General features: G+C 38.3%; 1 protein-coding gene across 1 annotated transcript in view; it reads left to right on the top strand.

Moving 5' to 3' along the window:
- Positions 1-23,239, top strand: part of tanc2a (tetratricopeptide repeat, ankyrin repeat and coiled-coil containing 2a) — a 37,281-nt gene that overhangs the window by 1,377 nt on the left and 12,665 nt on the right. Inside the window, exons 2-6 of the mRNA XM_020927272.2 lie at positions 12,073-12,145; positions 12,360-12,467; positions 17,281-17,420; positions 17,941-18,109; positions 19,456-19,761. Of these exons, the coding sequence (XP_020782931.2) occupies positions 12,085-12,145; positions 12,360-12,467; positions 17,281-17,420; positions 17,941-18,109; positions 19,456-19,761 (784 nt within the window). The 5' untranslated portion in view covers positions 12,073-12,084. The remainder of the gene's footprint in view (positions 1-12,072; positions 12,146-12,359; positions 12,468-17,280; positions 17,421-17,940; positions 18,110-19,455; positions 19,762-23,239) is intronic.

The following is a 23,239-nucleotide window of genomic DNA, read 5'->3' as shown; positions in this document are numbered from 1 at the left end:
ACCTCCTACTATGTCCATCATTAGTTTAATTAGATCATTCAGTGAGTCAGTAGCGCTAATTAAAACAATACCAAATATATGGGGTCAGTTACTTGCTGCATTTACATTTGTACCTTACTGAATAATTTACTTGACCAGCTAGACTCTTTTGCATTCTGTTGAAATCCAGAGGGGTCTGGAACTGGACCATAGTGCGTGAAAACGTCCATCCTAAGGTGGGACAGGCCTAGATAGGCTGGTGCCACCTAGTGCCTCCGCTCAATTTCATTTCTCTCCAGCGACTAGGTCAGGAATCAGAATACACTAGACTATTCGCAAAAACCCCGGAAGTGCGAGTTCGGGCACCAGCCAATTAGCGAATAGTCATACATTCTGTGTTGGCAGTGATTTCCGAGATTGAGGATTTAAAGCTGGAACAAAGAGAATGTTTGGTGAACTTTATCAAGGGGAAAGACGGTATTGCCCTTCTTCCTACGGGATTTAGAAAAAGCTTAATATACCAGTTAGCCCCATTAGTGGCACATTACATACGTCATGACCAAATAGCAGCGATTGGTTAAATTAAAAAAAGTACCCGCCTATCATAGAGCGAACAGATCCTAATACTGTAAGGTTAGACAGTTTCTACAAAGTGAAACCGGCTGATGAATCAGGCTAGGGATTGGCCAACCACAGCCGCTAATTTGTAATCATGTGTTCCTCAAATGCAGAGGACATCTTCTCATCAAAATGATTGTATCATTGAGAACAAAATATAATTTAAGTTTAGTATTTTGATAGTTGATTCTGCAAACCACCATTTTTACTGGAACGGTTCATGCGTCTCTCTGATTGGTTAATCTGCTTGTCAATCATGGCCTCTACAATTGGGGAGACAAGGTACAGGTCAAGACTCACTCATCTTTGTAAAGTTTTGTCAAAGTGTGTGGTTCTGGCAGGTATTTAAATAATGTTGACAGACTTTGTGACTTCTCAGGCATAGCCTTTTATTGCTTTTCCAAAAAATGCTCCACAGTATGGCATTTATTTGTCCCAACACATACATAAATAAATGTATTTTTCTCTATGGAGACAAGCAATATTACTTTTATTTTTGCTATACAAGATAGTTTTTGTTTTTAGTGTGTTTAATGTCATACTGACAATCAAATACAGACCCTCCATCACTATGGTCATCCCTCTATTTTTTGCATGACATGCAAAGATGTGCATGACAAACATAGATTTTTATCTTTACTTTACTGTCCAGAAGTCTAAAAGTTAAATTCTTTGAATAATGCACTACATAGACTCTTCTTGCCTTTTGTTTTCTTTGAACTAACCTGAATAAGCAGAATTGCTTTCTTATGAAATCTGGGCGATGGAGCTGTATGTGGACTCATAATGCTGTGTGATGTTGGGATTACAGCAGGTAATGCACATATCATTGGAGCTGTGTGTCAATTTGCAAAGGCCCCTTCAGCAGTTTACCATCCTAAGCAGTTTAATGCATCCCCTGTCACTGTGCTCTACTGTGCCAGGGATATAAGCTTGGAGGCACAACCTGAAATATAATTCAGCCTGTTTACATCAAGGAAACAGCATTTATCAGCAGATGTGCCATGTTCAGCTCTTTCCTGGAGGTATTTTCATGGTATTATGGAATCTTGGGATAATATGGTCTCATGAGTGACAACTTCAGTTACCCTTCTGTGAACATATGTGAGACTAAGACAGCCTGTGTAAAACTGAACAGATGATGATTATCTACACCAGCATTAAATGTTAGTGTAAATAATCTACGTTATTAAAACGTCATTTATTTTCTCCATAATCATCGATTGTCAGATAAATCAAATGGAAACAAAGGACATTTTTAATCTCAAACCAATGTGGTAAATCCAGTTCAGTCAAATTGATTTCGATTCAATCTTTTATCAGTGTAGAGTAAAAACTATAGTTTACAGTAGGTTAACACGTGTCTATTGTAACAGGTGACTTTATCATTATCCCTTTGTTTGTTACTCCACAAAGGAAGTTTCTTTGGTGGCACTAGTTTCCTAAATGTGGACTGGCTGTGTGTCCTGAGCGATTGCAGGAAGTTGGGATTGGCTTCTCTGGGGAAGAGAGATAAGAGTCTAACTGTAGTTGAGCTAAAGGCAAAGTTTCTGCACACTACTTTTGCTAATAACAAAGCTCCATTTGAGAAGTCTACAAACAGTTCTGTATGCAGACAGCTTACATCTGCACGTCTGAGATGCTGTTTGAAACTCTGGTGAGTTTTTCTGTTTATTGCTATCCAAGTTTTTGTGCAGGGGACAAAAGAGGAACTTCCATCAAGTGTTAACGGAAAAGGAACCAGGGTGGCTAGTGTATCCCATCATGCTTTGAAACATGAATGCTCAGCCCTATCAGGAAGTATCCCACCAGTGTCCTCTAAAAAACAGTGTAAGCTGCAGATGTGGGAGCTGCTCATTTGAATGTATTTACATGTTTTTCATGCTGACATTTCTTTCATTCTTTTAATATACAGTTTTGAAACAGGAATGAAATAATCAGTGTGAAGAAAAATAGCTGTGCTTTTGTTGGAAGAGGTTAAAATACACAAATTCTTCAGAGCCTCAAAACCGCGGTGATGGGGTTATATATCGGATTAGAGAACATGCATGACAAACACACGGGGTAAACACACAAGTTCAAACATGTTCAGTGGATTACAGATGTTTCCTTTCTAGTTACTTTACAGCAATCATGTAGAGGGTGAAACCTGGAGCACGAATGACGATTGTGTACTCTTGTTATAATAGCCACATAACTTTACCACAGAAAGAGCTGCATTCTTCCAAAGAAGCAAAAGCATTTACTGGTGGATCGATGTTGCAGTTAAAAAAAAAAAAAAACTTGACTGAGCTTTGTTGTAAATATCTGGATATCATATATGAATATCAAAACTTCCTGCTGAGACGTTTCTGTAGAATAAGCTTGTAAAAACATGTATTCTGCTTGCAAAAACAAGCATACTCTCCTGAAACTTCTCAAGTATCATTCAGAAAACAGCGGACAGAGAGCAGTGTGACTGTGTGAATGTCGAGACAGTAAACATGACTAATAGTTCACAGGCTCACTGTGAATCAGCTCACATATGTCATCCACTCAAGATTCAGTTACACCATCTCAAAAACAAAAAGCAATTCTTTTCGGGATTCACAAAATGTATGTATTGAAGGTCTTCACTCTTCAGCAGTACAGTTAAAACTAAACTCAATACTAGCTTTCTCATGGATAACTTTTAAATCTTGTATTCTGGTCAAAATGTTTAAATATAACTTTGTGCTGTCTGTGGTGGTCTCTGTAATTTCCAGTAGTTGGTGACATCACACATGACTGCCCTGGTTACAGCCTGGTGTTTTGGATTACAAACATTTAGCCGCAGGGGTGGAGTTTAAACTATGGATACCTGTTAAACCAATCACAGTGTTTCTCATACCCCCAGACAGACAGACCCTAACCCTCCTCCCCCCTCACTCTTTCTTTAACCCTTCAGGTAATGCCCTCTTTAGCAACTCGATCTGAAATGTGGGTGTGAGTTTAGGTGTTTTCTGTTCCACTTTAAAATATCGTCTGAAAATACTGATCAAAATGCAAAAAAAGCAAAGCCATAGCTGATTCACGCCTGCTAATGGTGTCCTGTTGTATATTATATAATGAAGAGTTTGTAGGGTCAGATGGAGCGTAACTGAGAACAGATGGTGTGTGTGTGTGTGTGTGTGTCTGTGTGTGTGTGTGTGTACATCCATAGACACACATGAATGAGCGACTCCTCATGTCAGTGCTGCTGAGTCACATTTACTGGCTGCACCGCTCAGCTTTTAGTTTGCCGCAAATTCTCATACTTCCTGTTTTCTTCATTCTTAAGAATCGGGAGTGAATGTGGTGTGAGTCCAGATGATTTTAGAATCTATTCAAGCATCAGGAGTCTTCTTTTTTTTATCAAGGGACCATTGAAATTAATTTATTTAGATAAGTTCATAAGTGTTCAAAATGTTGCTTAGTGTTGTTAATGTTTTGTGAGTCTGACCTTTTACTTTTTCTCATTACTAGGGTTGGAAATCAGATACTAATCAATCAACTAAGCAAGTATCGATATTGAAAAAAAAAAATCACTTAACTGGATAGAATTTTCCACATAATATAATAAACAAATGCTCTTATATTGTTTTGCAAATTACAATATTGTCTAAAAAATGAGCTTTTAAAATGATAATTTCAGTATCAAATTGGTATCAAGTCTATTCTTTAATATCAAAGTCCAGTTTGAAACGTTTGTATCGTGACAACACTAGATACAACAAAGTACAAAAATACATACAGCTACAAAATACTGGCCATGAATGAATAAATGAAGACATGTTAGCCCATTGTAATTCTAATGCCGTCTGCAAAGGCATTGGTCTTATCTTGCAATTCCAAGGAGCCATTATTTTATACCTGTTTCTCATTCCCAGACACAAAGCGCTCAATCCAGTGTCTGATTTACATTGAGGACGCGTGTTCCGGTCCAGAAGACATTTGCTGTTCGCTCGAGTGTGTGCAGATGAACACGGCGCAGACTCGATTTTTACACTCAATCCTATCATTTGTGCTCACTTGTCATGGAGGATTAGCACAGTGACACACATAGTACACACACACACACGCATAATACACACATGTCAACAAACGCAATCTCTTTGGGACGCTTTCTCAGACGAGGATTAGATTTGTTCTTTCCTAAACCAAAATAAACCTTGATTGGGCAAGGGTTTAAAAAAATGACAATTTGGTGGCGTAATCGTCCTAGTAGTTTCGTCAAGCTTAGGTTTCTGGGGAGTTATGATTATCTCCAATTATTCAGGAATGACTCAAACTAGGGCTGGGCGATATGGATCAAAAAATATATCTCGATATATTTTGCTATATCTCGATATACGATATATATCTCGATATATGTTCAAGAAAAAATAACCCCCTAAAACTGAAAACTGCAAAAACAAATCTGCCAAATTCCACAAGGTCCTTTTTTTTTATTGAAGTGTAAGAGGTCGGCAGTTCATATAGGAACATTTAAGATTACAAAAAACCCTAATTACATAAATAATAATTTAACTGTAAAATAAAAGAAATAATACATATTTCCTTCTTTTCATTCATAAATAAAACAACTCAACACAAGCTCATCTTTGTATTAACTCTGTTATCCAGACCATAACCAAAACCATGAGCTCATTTAGCAGAAGAAGCTCAGGATGTTCCTTATTTCAATAGATCCATGTTATTATCCAGCAGTAAGGAGCTCTGAGGTTTAATCCCACAATCCACTGCAGATCAAACCCAACGTTTCCAAACACAATTGTACAAGTGACACTGCAGCAGATTATTAATTCAATTTTCTGCATAAATAAACTTTACATTGCTAAACTTTACAATATATAAATCATAACGACTCTAGAGCCACATCAGCCCGTTAGCGATAATAATGTTTAATGCAGTTTTGCGCACGTGTGTTTACATTTTACAGAAATGAAACTTAAGCGCATGGCTCATTTGCATAAACAGCGCACTTCTCACGCCGCTCAGCTCGTTTAGCTTCTTTCAGGCTAAAGGACGCGACTCGGTGGAACATGAGGATGTGCTGCTGGTGGTTTTGTCTGTAAATGGTGGAAAAGGTTCGTGGTGCTTGAAGCTTTTCACTGGCACCAACTTTCGGCGTTCAGAGGAGTGAAGGAGACGCGAGCGAACAAAATCAGGGAGGCGGGAGCGCGCGGAGGCGACGAGAGAGAAGGTAAACAAGTGAAGCGGCAAAATCAGAATTGAATATAAGCATTATATCGATATATACGATATGTCAGAATTCATATCGAGTTTAAAAACTATCTCGATATATTTAAAATATCGATATATCGCCCACCCCTAACTCAAACAATACAGCACAACTCAAACACTGTGACCTTTTGAGTTCGGGTTTCTATTTAACTCTTAATTTCTTACATTAAAGTCACAGTATGTAACTTTCTTGTTAAAATACCTAAAATAAAAGCATGTTGGACTGAAAAACATTACACGCATTATCATTGTAAGAGGGCTCCCAACAGACTCTTATTGGGCCTCTTCCTACAAATCTACTGCCTACTACTAATTTACAAATAAAATCAAATTTATCTCACTCCAGATTAACACTGGCTCACAGATTTAGCAAAAATCTGCAATGTTTTTCAGCCCCCTGAGATATTTGATTTCTGATATGGACTGTCCCTGATTGATTTATATTTATCCATATTTAACTTTCTATTTCCATGGAATCTTACAGTTGACTTTCCACCTTCGGAAAGTTACATACTATCACTTTAAATTTCTACTACTAACTTTTACAGACAGACATCTAACTATCCACGGCTGATCAAATTCAGAGACATTTTCATATGTCTTATTATATTTTTAGAACCAAAAGGAGGCACAAAAAGTGTACTGTATATTCCACTTTTTCCACTTCTAGATTTTTTTATCTGCAGAAAGTCGAATAAGTAACTTATATAAATATTTATAGATACTAACTTAGTAAAAACTGCGCCTTTTAAACCATTTACTGGGATGGTCCTGCTATTGAGTTATTGTCACTAGAGATGTAATCATATCTAATAATGATGATAATAATCTATTATCACGATATGTATCTCACGGTACAATATTTATTGTGATATTTTGAAGAGGCTGATATAATTGCAGATGGGACACTTTTTTGCTTTTAAAATGCCCTGACAATATTTTAGTTAGAATTATTACCATCTTAATCCCAAGAATTCAAGTCAAAAACATATCTCTTCATGTTGTCTGCACTGAAATGAATCATGGGATATGTAGTTCCCTATATTAATAAGCTGTTGCTACTATAAAACCATGCATTTAAGCAAAGGAACTTGTGATTTGATATATTGTGATGGCCCATGATATTATTGTGAGACTTTTGACGATACGATATCACAATATTTTGGTTATTGTTACATCCATAATCGTGACAGTGGCATGAAGTAGTTTCAGTATTATTGTTTATCATTTCATGTTTCTGTAGCTAGAAATCACACTTGAAAAGTTGTTATCATGACAGGTCTGAGCACCTAATAAGCAAAAATGAGAAGGGAAAGACACATTATTTAAAAAGGAAGTACTTAACAAGTCTAATGTTGCCTGTGGTCATCTTTTTACACAATCCGTGCATCATCATCAGTTTATATTTTAGAACATTTAACAAGTCCAAATATACAAATCTTACTGTAGCAAATCTATAAAGACTTGACTGATCATTTATAACTGTTCAACTGAGAGCATTACAAACAAAACAGACTGTGTAGAATTGTCTGCAGCTGAAAAGGGCTAGCCATGTAAGAAAAGGCTACAATAAAACCAGGCCACTGTAGCACAATGAATGACTTGTGCTATGACCATGAGTAGTCTGCCCTTAAAAACGTCATAACACTAACTTCTGTTGATACTTTGCAGCTATGTCATTAACGTTCCCTGAGGGTGTGATGCTAACGGTAGACTCTGCTCTGTTTGATGCTTTATTAGACTTAAATCTGTGCTTTATTTTAACACAATCTGACCATAAAGAACAGTCACATTTACCATTTGCGTTGAAAATCGCAATCAGTCACACCTAAACAGGACCATGTGCTCTCATATTGATCACAGGCTCCTGGAAATGTGTTTTTTAGTGTTTTTTCTTAAGTTTCCATGTAATATTGAAACCTTTTGACTGTATTTGCTAATGTGTGCATGTTTGTCACGATGGTAACTCCTAAACTTTCCACCATTAGAGGTACATGTAGAACTCCCCCAGCATGCAAAGTATCAGTAATGCTTTGTTCCGAATTTTCAAATGGGATGTTTGTTGTGTGTGATTCAAACTTGCTGTCACTGGGTTGTAAATAGAAATGGCATTTGTGAGTAATAGCTGTCGGTCAGCAGAGGGGGACAGAGGCTCCAAAGAGCTTCCAAAATGTTCATTAACTCCAGTCTCTTTGTGACACAGACACTATATTCTCTGCAGTTTGGGTGTGTTTCTTCATAGACGGACGGTGATTTTCTGCTCTGCTGCTCACGAATAATTGAGTTGATTAGACGGAGACAGAGGTGAGGGGAGGATTATGGCAAGTCCTGATAGAGGAGTCTCATAAATACACAGTAAAGCGAAAGAAAGTTAAGAATGTCATGGCTTTGGTTTTACATTCCAGATTAGTTAAAATGACACTTCAGCTGTGATGTTTTCTTTCACAGCATGTTATTAAATGAAATGTTTTCAGATGTGCAATATTCATATTAATAGTCTTAACCATTTATTCTAGACTCACTCAGGATTTGTGGATTTGCCTTGTGAAGAAATTGCAGTTTATTGAGTCATTCAAAACCTTTATGTGTATGAGTTATTGTTTCGCATTTAAAGGCCTGCTGTCAGCAGCAATCCTGATGATTTAGTTTTTGTTAATGCTAACTACTGCCCTTTTTTTCTCTGTGGTGTGAAATGAATCCAACTGACTGACATCTGTTGTCTTGCAGTTAAATAAGAGATGGTTTAAAATGTGAAGCCAGCACATGTTGGCGTATGCATGTGTTGACATTAGCATGTGCAAATGAGGAGGAAGGAAGTGACTGTCTGCACCATTTAATCTGCCATCTGTCCAGTGCCTGGACTGTTGTATTGTAAACACACATACACATATATACACTTTCACACAAAATTAAGATTGAGTCCACCTCAGAGAGTGTCAGAAAGGGGCGGGACAGACATTTGACATTTTAATGAATGTTGAGTTTTTTTAATCATTAGCACCTGATCCATTGTGTATGGGTGATAAGCAATCAAGCAAATTTACCACAAAACCTATCAGGCTGGATACAATCAGATAAGGGATAATAATACAATAATAATAATGAGCAGAATTGAGGAACGTCATTATTAGTTTAATTGTTTGCACACAACACTGAACATTGGATGGTTGTTATTTTGCTCAGGCACCATAACATACTTCAATGAAAAATGCCATACTCTCTCAAAGAAATGTAGTGGTGCAGATCAGTGCCAGGATTGTCCACTGTGTGATACACCTGTGATATTTAGTCTACTTATAGCTTGAAGTTGATGCTTGTTGCCTCAGTGGCCTCTCAAAAGGCAATTCAAAGGGCGCTCTTTGGACAGTTTGTGTTGGTGATAATAGGTTGAAGTTTTAGGTAATGAGCTGTTTTTTCTCTGTGCAAGTAGATTTTATATATTTAGAGTTTGAATACAGTTCTTAACCATTTTACTTAAACTTCCCTGTGCTCTGTGTGGTGCCCAAAAAATGCCCCATTTTTGGGGCACCATACAGAGCACAGGGAACAATAGTGATGGTGTTTTAAAGTGTTATTTCACTACACTACATGAAAGGAAAATAAAATACTTTGTAGCTGGCTTATTGCATGGATGTTTTTGGAAAAAAAGTCTTCCCATTGGGAGTTTGTATAGTATATTTATCCAACATGTGATTCACTGGACCCTCTGGGAGAATCACACAGCTGCAGGTGAACGTGGTTACCTTACTTTCTAATATCTCTGCTCATTAATGGATTGCTAAGCAACAGCAGCTGGTTGCCTAGCAATGGCATCAGTACGTGCTGGGTGTGCTCAAAAGTCATGCTGTAGTCGCGGGCAAAGGAGAGGGGGATGGTGTTCTATGTGTGAGAGGGAGCCATAATTCCACACTGCCGCCACTGGGACAAATGAGATATTCTGCCGAGTCAGCTCATAAACATGCATGTGGTGTGGCCCCGAAACAACCACAGCCATCAAACACGCTTTACGCTCAGCTCTGGTCTGGATAAGGGACAGAATGGGCTGGGATTGGACACGTCTTGGGCTGATGGTCAAAAGATCCTATTGCCTTATTGCTACTGGAAGTACAACCAGATATTCTGTTTGTGTGTGCGGAGTCTGGAAAAGATGGGACTAAGTGAACAATTCAGCATGTGGCGTTATACTAAGAAAAAGTCTACCAACTGAATATAAAGTGGTATTGAAATGGTATTATAGAACACAGTAGATTTACAACAAGTAGTAATCTTCATACACCACTGCGTCTGAAGCTTTGTTTAAGCCTAGTTGCATACTTTTACATTTCACTCCAAATAATCTAAGGCCCCCCGTAATTGTCTCTAAGAGCCGTTGTTGTAAGTATCAACCACAAACCACAATGACAGCTATGATGTGGGTAGGGCTGCAACTAACTATTACTGCTTTAACTAAGAATCTGAATATAATCACATTTTATCTTTTTGTCACATTGTCTGGCATCCAACCGAACAAAAACTGCTCCACAATGCATATTTTCCAGAATGGTTTTGCGTTTCACCCCCTCTTCACCCTTTTAATAACAGGGTCCCATGTTCCACTTGTAGCTTCTTTATGAGACTGAGCAGTGACTTTGGCCTGGAGCTGCTGAAGACAACTGTGAACGCTTAGACAAACAAGACAGGGATTAGTTCTTCTGCTCTCATAAAATGCCAGCAGCACTTCAGAGAAAACAGCTCTCTGTGTACTCATTGTTGCCTTTTTAAATGGCGCTGTGACAAGTCCACACTAAAATGATCATGAACAATCAGTACTCTGTTCTCCAAAACAAGGAATCTGACATTGCAGAAGGTTATGATCCGTAATAGTAAGCACATAACTATTTGACCTTTTTCATTGCTATGCCACTGCCATTCCACTGCTATGCTCAAGTTTAATGCTCATTTACCAGCTTGACCAAACTGAGCATCAGATCAGATTACACTAGATTGTCTTGTTTTTATTCACCAGTTCACCAATTCTTCTTCATCAGATTATGTGACTCTTGCTTTTCGTGCCTGTTGTTTGATCTGGTTTGTCTTCAGTGCTTTGTGATGCAGACTTGCAAGCTTCTAATCCACTGGATAAGAACCAGATTTAAGCAAGGCCCCTGCCCATCAAACATTGACTTCCTTGTACGCAGCCAATCAGAAGGGCTCAGCATAGCCATGGGAACATCATTTTGGAAGGGGATACTGAGATGTGTTTTTGTTTTTTCCCCAGAGGGACTGCAGATGTTGTATGGGTTTATGCTGTTAATAACCTATAGTATGTTTTCTGTATGCTAATCCAGCCACCTGGGAACATGCAGCACAGGAAGGCATGCCCTCCAAACTGGACTGCAAACATATGAAAGGACAAAACCGTGATAAAAAAAGAAAGCCAAGGAAGAAACTTGAAGATACCACTACAGATTCATCCTCCACAAAGCCAAATTAGACCTTCAACACTTCTCAAGTAGGGCTTCACAGCTACATCAAACATGAGAACAGGAACTAAGAATCTATGTTCTATGGAGACTGCCATGCTGATGAATGACATGTAGTATCGACCTATGTCACCCACTCAAAAATAACTTCTCATCTAATGTGTGTTCTCCTCTCATCCTCCACATGTGAAGACTGTTCCTGCACATTTGGTCACCAGGGCAAAAGTAAAAATCAATGTTTAATACGTAGCATAGTGTTATTGCAGCAGCGTGTAGCCAATAGGTCTTTTTATTCTATCTGCAAAATGCATCGTCCTCCTCCTGTTTGTGACTATGTAAAGTAAGCCTAATACATCCACACCATGAGCACAACGAGCACTATCTGATCCACAGCATCACAACAAGCACAGCCTTACACACTGTCTGTGACAGCCCATCTAGCTTCAGTAACTTCTGAGAGCAACACTCTTGCTGGTTGCTGTCTTGCGCAGATTAAGCAAATTCCTCCTCTATGAGACAGGGATTCATGGATTTGTCCTGCTGTTTCCTTTTTTTTCCATGTGAACTCCATTCAGTCCTGATGCACTAGTTCCACTTCCAGTCAGCACCAGCCCAAATTAGCATTTTCTCTGTTCTGTCCAGGCTGCTGACCCCGCAGGACTCTGGTGTGGAGTCTGAAAGTTTAGTTTAGTTAATTTTTTAAAACAAAATTAAGATACACTCTAAAACCATAATGCCGACTAATATTTTTTTTTGTTTTGCTTCACAGAAGTGTCCAGCCATGTTCCGAAACAGTCTGAAGATGCTCCTCGGAGGCAGAGGTCGCAAGAACACATCCAGTGGTTAGTACAGTGCAGTGAAGTGCATTGGTTTATTACTTGTGTTGGCATAAAGTTTATTCTTCATTAAAACTACACATTTTACATCTGAGACAGAAATATAATTATTCAATTGGCTTTAACATGTCAAATTTGTATTAAGTGTCATGTCAATCTCACATGAGAAATATCTTTTTATTCAGTCTTTTTTTCTTCTCTGTCATAATGTCATTCTCAGGTGGCAGTAGCATTGAGTCTGACGGATCAGACGTCAGAATAATGGAAGGATTCTCTCGGTCACTGCCATCTTCTCCGCTCCTCAATCTTCGGCTGGCCAAGAGACCAGGTAGAAGAAGCTCTATCTACGTAACACGATATACAAACAAATCAGATGGAAGAGGAAATTTAAACTAGGGATATAATGATACCCAATTCTCTCAATACGATATTTTCACAATATGCATCTCATGGGATGATATTTATTGCGGTATTTTTTGTAGGCTAACAAAATTGTGAATATGCTACTTTTCTCTCATCATAATCCAAATAATTAAGATGTGCTTAATAACCGTTATTTCAACATGTTGATTGGACTGAAACAGCGCAAAGGATCATGGTCTGTGTAGTTGCCTCAGTTTTTAGTTATTGCTGCACCATAACAATGAATTTAAGCAGATAAACTTATGATTCGATATATTGTGATGGTCCATAATATTATTGTGAGACTTTTGACGATGCGATATCAGATATTTTGGTTATTGTTACATCCCTAATATAAGCTAATGAGGCTTCAAAATGTTATTTTGAAAGTAGTTGGGTGAAGAAATCTGACATTTTGACCATATAATTTGTCCAGATTTCTTAGAACCAAATTAGATACTATATTTAGTATTTTTGGAAATATTTTTGTATATTATAGAACTTACAAGAGTTTAGCATTAATTTGTTTTTGCTTTGTTTTTTTCTGATGTATGCTGGCTTTGATTTAGTCCTGTTTTCTGAAGAGATTTAGAGCAGCTCACCCCACACTGCTCATTAGATCATTTGTGTGGAACTTAGACAGAGAGAGATGTAACCAAATGTAACCTAAGCCCATGGTAACTCAACAGCTCCTCCTCTTCCTCCTCCCCGGGGCTGAGCTGACACACTTCTCCTAAACATTAACATGTGCAGTCTCTCCCTGGGTCTCCCCTGTAGTTTCCTCTGTCAAAACACATGCCGTAATGTTCACCACGGGCTATTCAAATCATCTATATTATATTATTGCTCTAATACTTATACATAACAAAAGGAACATGATGGTTTTTTTTTCTGCCTTTGTCATCACTGCTGTTAAGAATGAACAAAGATTTCAGATTTGTCACGGTCAGGTCATTTTGGAACATCTGGTAATAACATTGGGTGTTTAGACTAACCATCTTGGGCCTGCAACGTCTGCTTTGCAAATTATCTTCTTTTAATATTATTTTATGAAGCAGTTAAAGCTCTCGTAAATAACTTTGTTTTTCACACTGTGTCAATAAGTGCCGACTCTGAGACTGAGTGATGGAGCACGAACCCACTAACCCAAAGTTTCCCGGTTTTATCTCTTTTATCTTAAAACCAGTGCATTATGATTAAAATAGAGTGGTTTCTACGTACAGTACAGCAAAACTAAAAAGTTAGGGGAAAAGTTCATGTGAGTTTTGGCAAATAAGTATTACCACCAGCAGGACTCTTTCAGGATTCTTGCTCTGCTGACCTCGTTCAGTCTTCAGTTTCTAGGTAAACTTTTCCTCGAATGCCTCATGTAGCAGATTACACAGCGTAGCTCCTCCTGTGGCCGTCCCTCTCTCTGCATGTGTGCGTGTGCAGTGCTGTGGGGTTGGAGGAGGGGACTTTTGATTTGCGGTGCAGTCAGACGAGGGAGGTCGCCTTTCAGCCCAGATATGGAGGTCCTGCTGTTGAGACAAAAACTTTCTGAATCCTCCGGACCCTTTCTTCTCATTCTTTTGATTAGCATGCACATGATCTTTGGAGAAAAACAAAACTTTTAAAACATGCATGTTTGTCTTTTTTTCTTCTGCGTGTTTTAAACTTTGCTGTGAGTGAAGAAGGATTTATGGCTAACAAGAGCTACATCATCTGTATGCCGTGAGTTGTGGTCAGTTTTTATGGTTTTGACTGCGAGTCCTAAACTGTTTCCGACACAGAAGTAACTAGTTTTTGTAAAGGTGTTTTTGCTGGAGCTCACACTGTACCTTATCTCATGTTTTTTTCTTTTTTTCCCTTTTTTGAGGATTTTACTTGCCTTATCACATTCCTGGCTCTCTAATCTACTCCCCTGATCCTTTGTACCTTTCAAAAAAGGAGGAGCTTTTGACCAAAGGAAGAAAACTGGAAAACATTGGTTGAACTGATATTTGGAGGACAAATACCTGAATTTATCAAAAACTCTGCATACAATGAGTTCTCTTTAACTCCGCCTACTCTCCAAAAGAAACTTTTCATATATTGGCTTCTAGCAAGATAAAATGGACTGCACAACAACAATTTTAAAAGCTTGCGCTCGCTCTAGAATTAAACTGTGCCGCCCTGACTGTTCCATGCGTCGTCCGCGGCGACGGGAGGATGACTGCGGATGCTGCGGGGATGCGATGGCGGCGCACGTAGTCGGCCATGTTTGTTCACTTCTGCAGTGCCTGCTGTTCTACGTGTGCTGCTGTCTGTCACATGACGAGAGCCCAGATCTGCGGCGTGACTGGCTTGAGTGCAGTAGCAATATAACCACGAGAGGACGACCAGGAAGAACAGAGCAGGAAGGTGGGCTTGATAATGAATAATTAGTTATGACAGGTATGGAAACATGTCAGAGCCCAGGAAGTCATTTTTGCAACGTGAAGTGCGGCCACTTAAGCTTGTTAGAATCTTTAAGTAGCTTTAAATTGTGAAGACCTGTAATACTAACTCCAGTCATAAGGTGGCAGTGAAGGCATTCTCACACACATATCCTGTGAATGTATTGGTTGAGGTCCATACTTGCTAAGAGTTTCTCAGTTTCCTGCATAAAGCCCCTGAACTGTCCTGGCCAGGCTGTGAGTCCTTTTGGTTTATAGTCTGATTTACGCAGTCATCATGGCATCAAATCATTTTGAAAAAGTAATTTGTCTTGCCAGATGTATAGAGGTGGCCTTGATACAAAAGTCAGTTTATTGCTTATGTATTGATCTATCATTGTATGCCCTTCCAAATATAACCTTGTGAAAACCAAGAGGATGTCACCTTTGGTTGAATGAGTCTTTGAAAGCTCAAAGACAATTCTGCTGACTTAAAAGGTAAACTACATGTGAAGAATAATATATACCAATCTACACAATGTACAAAGATAGATATAGATATATAAGTATTTTTCTATAGAAGTAGATTCCACACAAATAGATAGTTTACACCTTGCCTGAAGATCAAACATAATCCTTTTGACAGTACACTACAGAAAAAATCTAAACTTTGAAAACCACTAGGCTGAAAAATGAAAGCTCATGAACACCACTGTGCCACAATTTAACGAAAAATAGAAGCAGTTAAAATTCCCCAAATGGACTCGTCTGCTGTCTGTCTCTGATCCTTTCCACTTGATTTTTGTCCGACTAAAAACGTCCAGCGCACCCTGTCATTGGCTGACCACAGGGCTGCATGTTTGGGCCTTTCTTTTTGTTCCCCTGGTTTTGCTCTGTGATACTTCGGCTCCTGCTCTCCCCCAGTCCAGCAGTCAGCAGTTCATAGCCGTAATTACAGAGACAGAGAACACAAGCTTTCATGCTGTGGCTGTGGCTTTTGTGTGTGCGTCTGAGCGAGCCTGCATGTGTCTATACTTGGCATATTTAGGTCATGATAGTGAATATATTAATGTGCAGATCAATCAGTTTGCTGCTCCATTGGGCGTTCGTTACCAAGCTTTGTGTGTAATGTGTATGCAAGTTCTTCCCACACTTTGTTCTACTTGCATATCGGATTGGACCGATTCACAGATGTAGCTTTACGCTCCCATAATAGAAAGGTAGGGCTTGGGTTACCATGGCAACAGAGTACATGGGTGGAGTCTCGAGCTCGTGAAGATGGAGGCAGAAATAGTTCAATCAAAGTTTTTGGTTCAAAGCGTCTTCTCATCTTGACACATTTTAGCTCCAGGACAAGAGTCTTTCATCGCTCTCTGTGATTTTTAAATTAAAAAATGAAATCTAATAATAATGTTTTATTAAGTTATTTTTTATCCAGTTTCAGGTCTTAACGGCAATGTTAAACTATTAGCTTTGCAATCCACATTATCCTCTAGCTTGTCTAAATACATCAAAAGCTTGAAATGTATATGACCCAGTATATCGCTTTTTATTATTACACTGAAAGCATATTTTTCAATTTGGTTGTGTTTATTGCACTGACAAAGGGTCCTTACTGTGAGCAGCCTTGCATTTCCACAAACCCGACTTTTATATGGTCTGGAAGACAGACATCTCCTGTTTGTTTCTGTGGAAATATTGTTCCTTTGGCTATAATCTTCTAGCCAGACTGGTGCCACCTAGTGACCCTAGTGTGATTCTGGGCGCCAGCCAATCAGCGAAGAGCCATACATTCTCTGTTGGCAATGATTCCCAAGATCGAGGATTTAAAGCCAGAACAAAGAGAATGTTTGGTGAATTTTATCAAGGGGAAAGACATCATTGCCCTTCTTCCTACGGGATTTGGGAAAAGCTTAATATACTAGTTAGCCCCGTCAGTGATGCATTACATACATCACGACCAAATAGCAGCGATTGGTTAAAAAAAAAAAAAAAAAAAAGCCTACCGAACGAATTCTAATGCTGTGAGGTCAGACGGTTTCCACAAAGTAAGAACCAGCTGATGAATCAGGCTAATAATCTTCTGGAATAATATAAAACTTATCTATCTTCATGGAAAATGTTCCGAAGTATCTTTAACATAATTAGAGGAGGTTTCAGAACTACTTTGATCTTTTATTTTTCAACTTCCCTTCTCAAATTTTACTAAAGTAGTAATTAGAAAAACCTGTCACATGCACTTTAGACCAAACTTGTAAAAAAGGAGTATATTACAAAACAGCTGCTTATTTAACTGGCCTTTAAACCTTGTTACAAAAATATGGATATGGTTTGGTTTTCCAGGTGAGGAGGAGGAGTTGGGACCTCCACCCTCGGTCGATGAAGCTGCTGATGCGTTAATGACCCGACTGGGATTCTTATTGGGGGACAAGATCGTTGCTCAAGACTCCGCCACCACCTCCAACCCCCAGGAGGACGCACCGGTACAACAACATGCATACAAATCACTATTAGACCAATTATTTGTTAGAATTTTATAAGGACGACTGTATTACTAATTAACTTTTCAATTAATCAACTAGTTATATGATGATTTTTGTTGTATTTCATTTGAGACTTTTTAAATACATTATAAAATACATTAAGACTGACTGAAGGCTCCTAAATAGACAATATCTGTGAATAAATTTTAATATTTAGAATTTGTTTATCCTTTTTGAATTTTTGATTTAATAATACCGCTGTCTTTGTTGTAAAAGGTCTTTTCATATGTGTTTCTGAGTCTGTAGTCCAGATAACTACTCATCATTAGTCGATGAAACACTGCAGCCTTATATATTACTACTTAAATCTTAATTTTATGACACCAAGTGACATTAGTTATTTGTTCATATCACGTCCCCTTTTAATTAAAGCAGCAGAATGAGCCATGCTGCCGCTCCTTGTCCCTCATTGTAATTCTGTATTGATTTATCACTTGCACTGTCTGCCGTCTTCTCCCAGAGGATCTCTCCGTCCTCCAGCTTGGCCAGTGGCAGCACCTCCCCCTGCTCCACACTGCAGCCCCCTGCTGGAGGAGAGAGTAACAACAACAACAAGCATGCCCCGTCCAACTACGCTTCCATCACCTCTCCCTCCTCCACACTGGACAGCAGGGACAGTGGCATCATAGGTAATGCAATGAATTCAAATACAAACTCAAAACTAACTCAATTTAAATCTGATGTGAAGTAATATGTGTTGTAGTACGGTAACCAGTCATATTATACATTTCAAATTAGGGCTGGTTATCATTAAGAAGTTGTTGATACGATACATACCTCGACACATAGGCCACAATACGATATACTTTATGATACAGTGAGCTTTCGATTCAATACGATTCGATACAATATGTTTCAAACTGATTTGATACGATTCAGTGAAAAACAAAGGCTAAATCATGGCTGTGATACTAAAGTCCACTAAGTTTGTGCAAAGTTAAGATGAAAAACACTCAAAACAGTCAAAGGCTATGTTCAGACTGCAGACTGAAGTGACCCTAATCTGATTTTTTCGCCCCTATGCGACCTGTACCTGATCTTTTAATGACAGTCTGAATGACACAGATCCGATTTTTTCAAATGTGACCCAGGCCACTTGGATATGTGGTCCTAGAACTGATACATATGTGAACTTTTGACATGCGACTTCAGTCTGAACAGCCAGGTCGCATTCATTCCACCTACATGACACAAATTTACACAAACGTTCTTCTCATCATACAAAAAACTGTGAACTCGGTGTCAGTGAAGCAGTGAAGCACATATCAATCTCACAACTCTTGGCTGCGAGTCCGCACCCACACGTTCTTTTCTATGGACATTGCTGCCATTGCGCCACAAAACGCCATGGCCAAAAATCTTGTCCTTCTCCTTCTCAATCTCCTCCTTAAAACAAATAAGCTCTACACTTTCTGGTTCCAGTACGACAGCAACTTTAAAATTGCCAGGTGCTCAATGGTCGCATCCATGTTTCGGGTACTTCCGTAAACACTGAGCATGCTCCCTGTGTGACGTCATTGTGTCCTCTAATGTGCATGTGGGACACTTTTGGGGCATTTAAAGTTCACACTACAAGTCACATTTAATTGGAAATGGGAACGACCTCGAAAAATCCGAACTGAGCATTAAGCCCTGCAGTCTGAATGTAGCCAAAATGTCAACACAATTGTAGCTCTTACACAAAATTATTTTGTAAAACATACCTAAAAATACTCTTGGCGATTTATCAATACAGCTGCCCGCAATATCGATACTTTATCATCAAATTAAAGATATAATATATCGATATTTCACTATTTTTGCACACCCCTATTTCAGATGTTATTATAGTTGCAAACTCTTTGCTTATAGAATTTTGGAAAATGCAGTTAAGTGTTATTAAATGTGCACTTTTGTGTGTAAATATAATTCCACTTTATTTTAACCCAAAACACAAGATGATCAGAAAATAAAATTGAAAACTTTTCTGCCGTAGCCACATTGACCAGCTACTCCGCCGAGTCCGCCGTAGAGCGAGATGACAATGGCAAGTACCACGGCAACGGTTACCACGGCAGCAATCTCAACCTGTGGCAACAGGGCGGCGAACGACACGTGGTAACCTCTACGTCCTCGTCCAGCATGGTGGCGCCAAGGGGTGGAACTAACGGCTTCCTGTACAGAAACGAAGACAACATGTCCGCCTCTACCTACAGCCTCAACAAACTCCACCCAGACCGCTCCTCAGGCTCCACCCACTCCATCCCGCTCTACCTCATGCCCCGCCCCAACTCTGTGGCTGGTAAGATGTGGTTGTGTTTGAGTCTCTTCCACTGTGCGCTCTGTTTTCTGTTACGAGGAAAATACACAACTCACTGTCACTTTTTATGGGCAGGGCCTGAGTTTATGCCTTTACCATGGATTTATTGCTGCGAGCTGTGGATAAGTCTTAGTCAGCAAATCGGTCCTGATTGATGAAAGTTCTGACTCTCCATATTTGTAGTTTAGCATTAGTCAAATGAAACAAGTAGGGAAGTAGAAAAGAAGCAAGTCTCTCCTCTCTCCTTCAGCATAGTAACTACAGCAAAGCGACAGAGCCTAAAATCTTTCATGATATAAACGAGAAGCTTTGTAATAAAAATATAACTGATGATGTGATGATATAAAATTCTTAATTGTGGACTTTAGGAATATTTGCACATTTATGAAAAGTTAAAGTTATAAGTTTTGCCTCTACTTCTTGTGTCTGTGAGGTTTTTTGAGACCACAAAGGCTCCAAATCTCTTTTTAAGATGGGCTTTAGCAGTAGCAATTAGTGGCAATCTCTGTCCACCACCCCCTGCAACTCAGAGAAAATTCTACTGCAGCACATTTGCATTATCTCACAATATCACAAATTCAATATTGCTCCCAATGCAAATGAGCGATATGATATGGCCCAGCCCTACTAGTAACTACTGAAATATTGAAATAAACTCTTTGTGCTTAAATGTACAAATAGTAAATGTTGAGCACAAAGCATTTCTAGTTTATAGCTGTAATAGACTAGAAAGGCTTTTCACTGTTGTTTTGAGGAGATATAAAGGTTGGATAAAGTCATAACAGCTGTTTTCAGTTCTGGAGTGCCTCTCGGCTCTTGTTTTGTAAGTGAGACACATTGCATTTGTTGTTTTCCTTGCTGCCAGTGAACTCAAACAAACTTCAGAACTCCATATTGCAGCAGCAACTACAAGTCCAGTCAACAATATACTTGCAGTGGCACCTATATTTTAATAATTGCACTGGATACAGAGGACTGCATCTGTGGTTATAATGGAGTTAAATATTAAAATCTTATATTATAAGAAAAAGTGCCCAAATGGATTATATTATTGCTTTAGTTCCTGTTTTAGAAGCTGTAATTGCTGTATTGATACTGTGCAGTGACATCATGCTGGGGATGTTCTACATATATCTCTAATGGTGGAATGTTTAGGAATTAATATGGTGACACAAAGCACACGTTAGCAAACACTGTTTTAAGATTGTCTGAAACACAAAATGGATTTAAACAGCAAATGTTCAAGGGCCTGTGATCAATACAAGCATGCATATAGGGTGACCAGATTTTCAGTTTAAACTAGGATTTCAAGTTTAAACTAGGTCATATTACTTGGGTTGGGATGGTTGGTATTAGTAAAATAATGAAAAGAGCATGTAAGATTGTGCATTCTCGTGTCAATCTGAGGGACTTCTGATGCTGGAGTTTTTTTATTTATGGTCATTCACAAACACGGATTTTTGTATTTTGGTGAAACAAATGATGTTTACGCTCCTCTTTAGTAGGGCTGGGTATCATTAAGAAGTTGCTGATATGATACATACTTCGATACACAGGCCACGATACGATACATATCTTGATACGATATATTTCAAATCGATTCAGTGCAGTTCATTAAAAAATAAGGGCTAAATCATGTCTGTGATGCTAAAAGTCTGTGTTAAACTACTTCTTGTGCAAAGTGAAAAAGAAACACAAACATTTTAATCATCAAAACAGTGAAAATGTCAAATGTGCATAAATGAGTTTCCTTCCTCTAAACAAAGAGCAAAACTGTAACTGCACTGTAACAAAATAATTTAGTAAAATATACCCAAAAAATACTCTTGGTGATATATCGATACAGCAGCCCACGATATTGATACTGTATCATTACATTAAATGAGACGATATATCGATATTTTGCTATTTTTGCACACCCCTACTCTTTACTGTTGGTAGGGATCAGATTAATCAAAATTGTGATAGTCCTGTTTTAGTCTTGGTTTAGACCTGATGTAATCCTGGTTCAATCTTAGTTTAATCCTGGGTTAGATCAAATTGGTCAAAAATAGGGACACCTGGGACTTTTCTTGTGTAAAACTGGTTTTGTATAAATTTGATAGGGCTGGGGACTCAGGGCTTAAAACTGCGACTGGCCCGGGTAAAAAGGGACGTCTGGTCACCTTAGTTCATGAGTTTGATTATCAACAAAAATGGTGAGAGTGACTAAGTGAAAAAATGTTGACTAATATAATAATAGCTTGTGTGAGAGACTTGTTTAAAAGCACAAATGAGCTCACCTAGCTAAATCAGCTTTATGGTCAGATTGTGTTAAAATAAACAACAAATTAAAGTCTAATAAAGCTTCAGACAGAGCAGAGCCTACAGTTAGCATCACACCCTCAAGGAATGTTGATTACATCAGCTGCAAAGTATCAGTCTATCTCATTTGACACTAATAAAGTAGAAAATTGAGGATCCTTTTTATTTTTTTATTTTCCAAACTATTTTAAAATTTTTAGATCCATTATTTTTGATACATGTCTTCATCCATCATTAAATATTAAATGATCTAAACTTACCAACATTACAGTACATTTTCCGACATTTGCCCTTGGCCTAATCTAGTCGTCCCTTCCCTCTTTTGTTGTCGCTTATAAAAAGTCAAAACCATGAGCTGAGGAAGGAAGTGACATGTATGACGTTACTCGCAATTCACACACAGACTCAGACAGGATACAGGGCTGTTCTGATTCTCACAGCAAGAATGGATCTGGAGTTTAGATGCGTGCATTGGTGAAGTTTCTGGAAAATATACTACTTTATTTACATTTTAAAGGGGCCAATATTGTCTCAGAATATTTTTTTTATGATAGAAGTTGCGGATACAATACTTATTTTATTACTTACTCAGCGAAAAGGTATGGCAGCTTTAAACAACTTAACGTCTTATGCAATTTGATGGGTATGCCTTTTGTCCTGTAGTTGAAAATATAATTGTTGATGCTTCTGAGAATAGGCAGTGTTTTCATTGTAATGTATTTAGTTTCTTTGGTAGGGAATGCAACGTGAGCTTGTTGTAAATTCTAGGGTAATCATCATCAATTCAATGACACAGTCTTACTATTTTAGGGAATCTTGTATTGTGAAATGATTAACCAGCAAACATGCTGTCCAATACTGATGAAACTGTCTTGCTTAAAAGAATGAATAGCATCTACAAAATCAAGATAGTAATAGTATACATATAATTTTTTTCCCCCAATAATAATATATAGGAAATATTATGTCAATCCAAAAGTAAATCAATGTGTTAAATCATGTCTATTTAGTTTATTGTTATTGTATAATTTTTGTTTAAATATTTCAAACACTAATGTGAAATGAAATTTGACATATCACTTTTTTCAACTTTTGTTTTATAAACCATATACTAAATATTCAAATGTCCATGTTTTCAATACAACATTGACAATAT

The sequence above is a fragment of the Boleophthalmus pectinirostris genome, unplaced genomic scaffold (assembly GCF_026225935.1).
Source record: "Boleophthalmus pectinirostris isolate CB_2022bp ecotype Guang Dong unplaced genomic scaffold, ASM2622593v1 HiC_scaffold_17, whole genome shotgun sequence".
Classification (NCBI taxonomy): domain Eukaryota; kingdom Metazoa; phylum Chordata; class Actinopteri; order Gobiiformes; family Gobiidae; genus Boleophthalmus; species Boleophthalmus pectinirostris.
The sequence above is the reverse complement of the archived record's forward strand: the minus strand, read 5'-3'. Positions and strand labels throughout refer to the sequence as shown.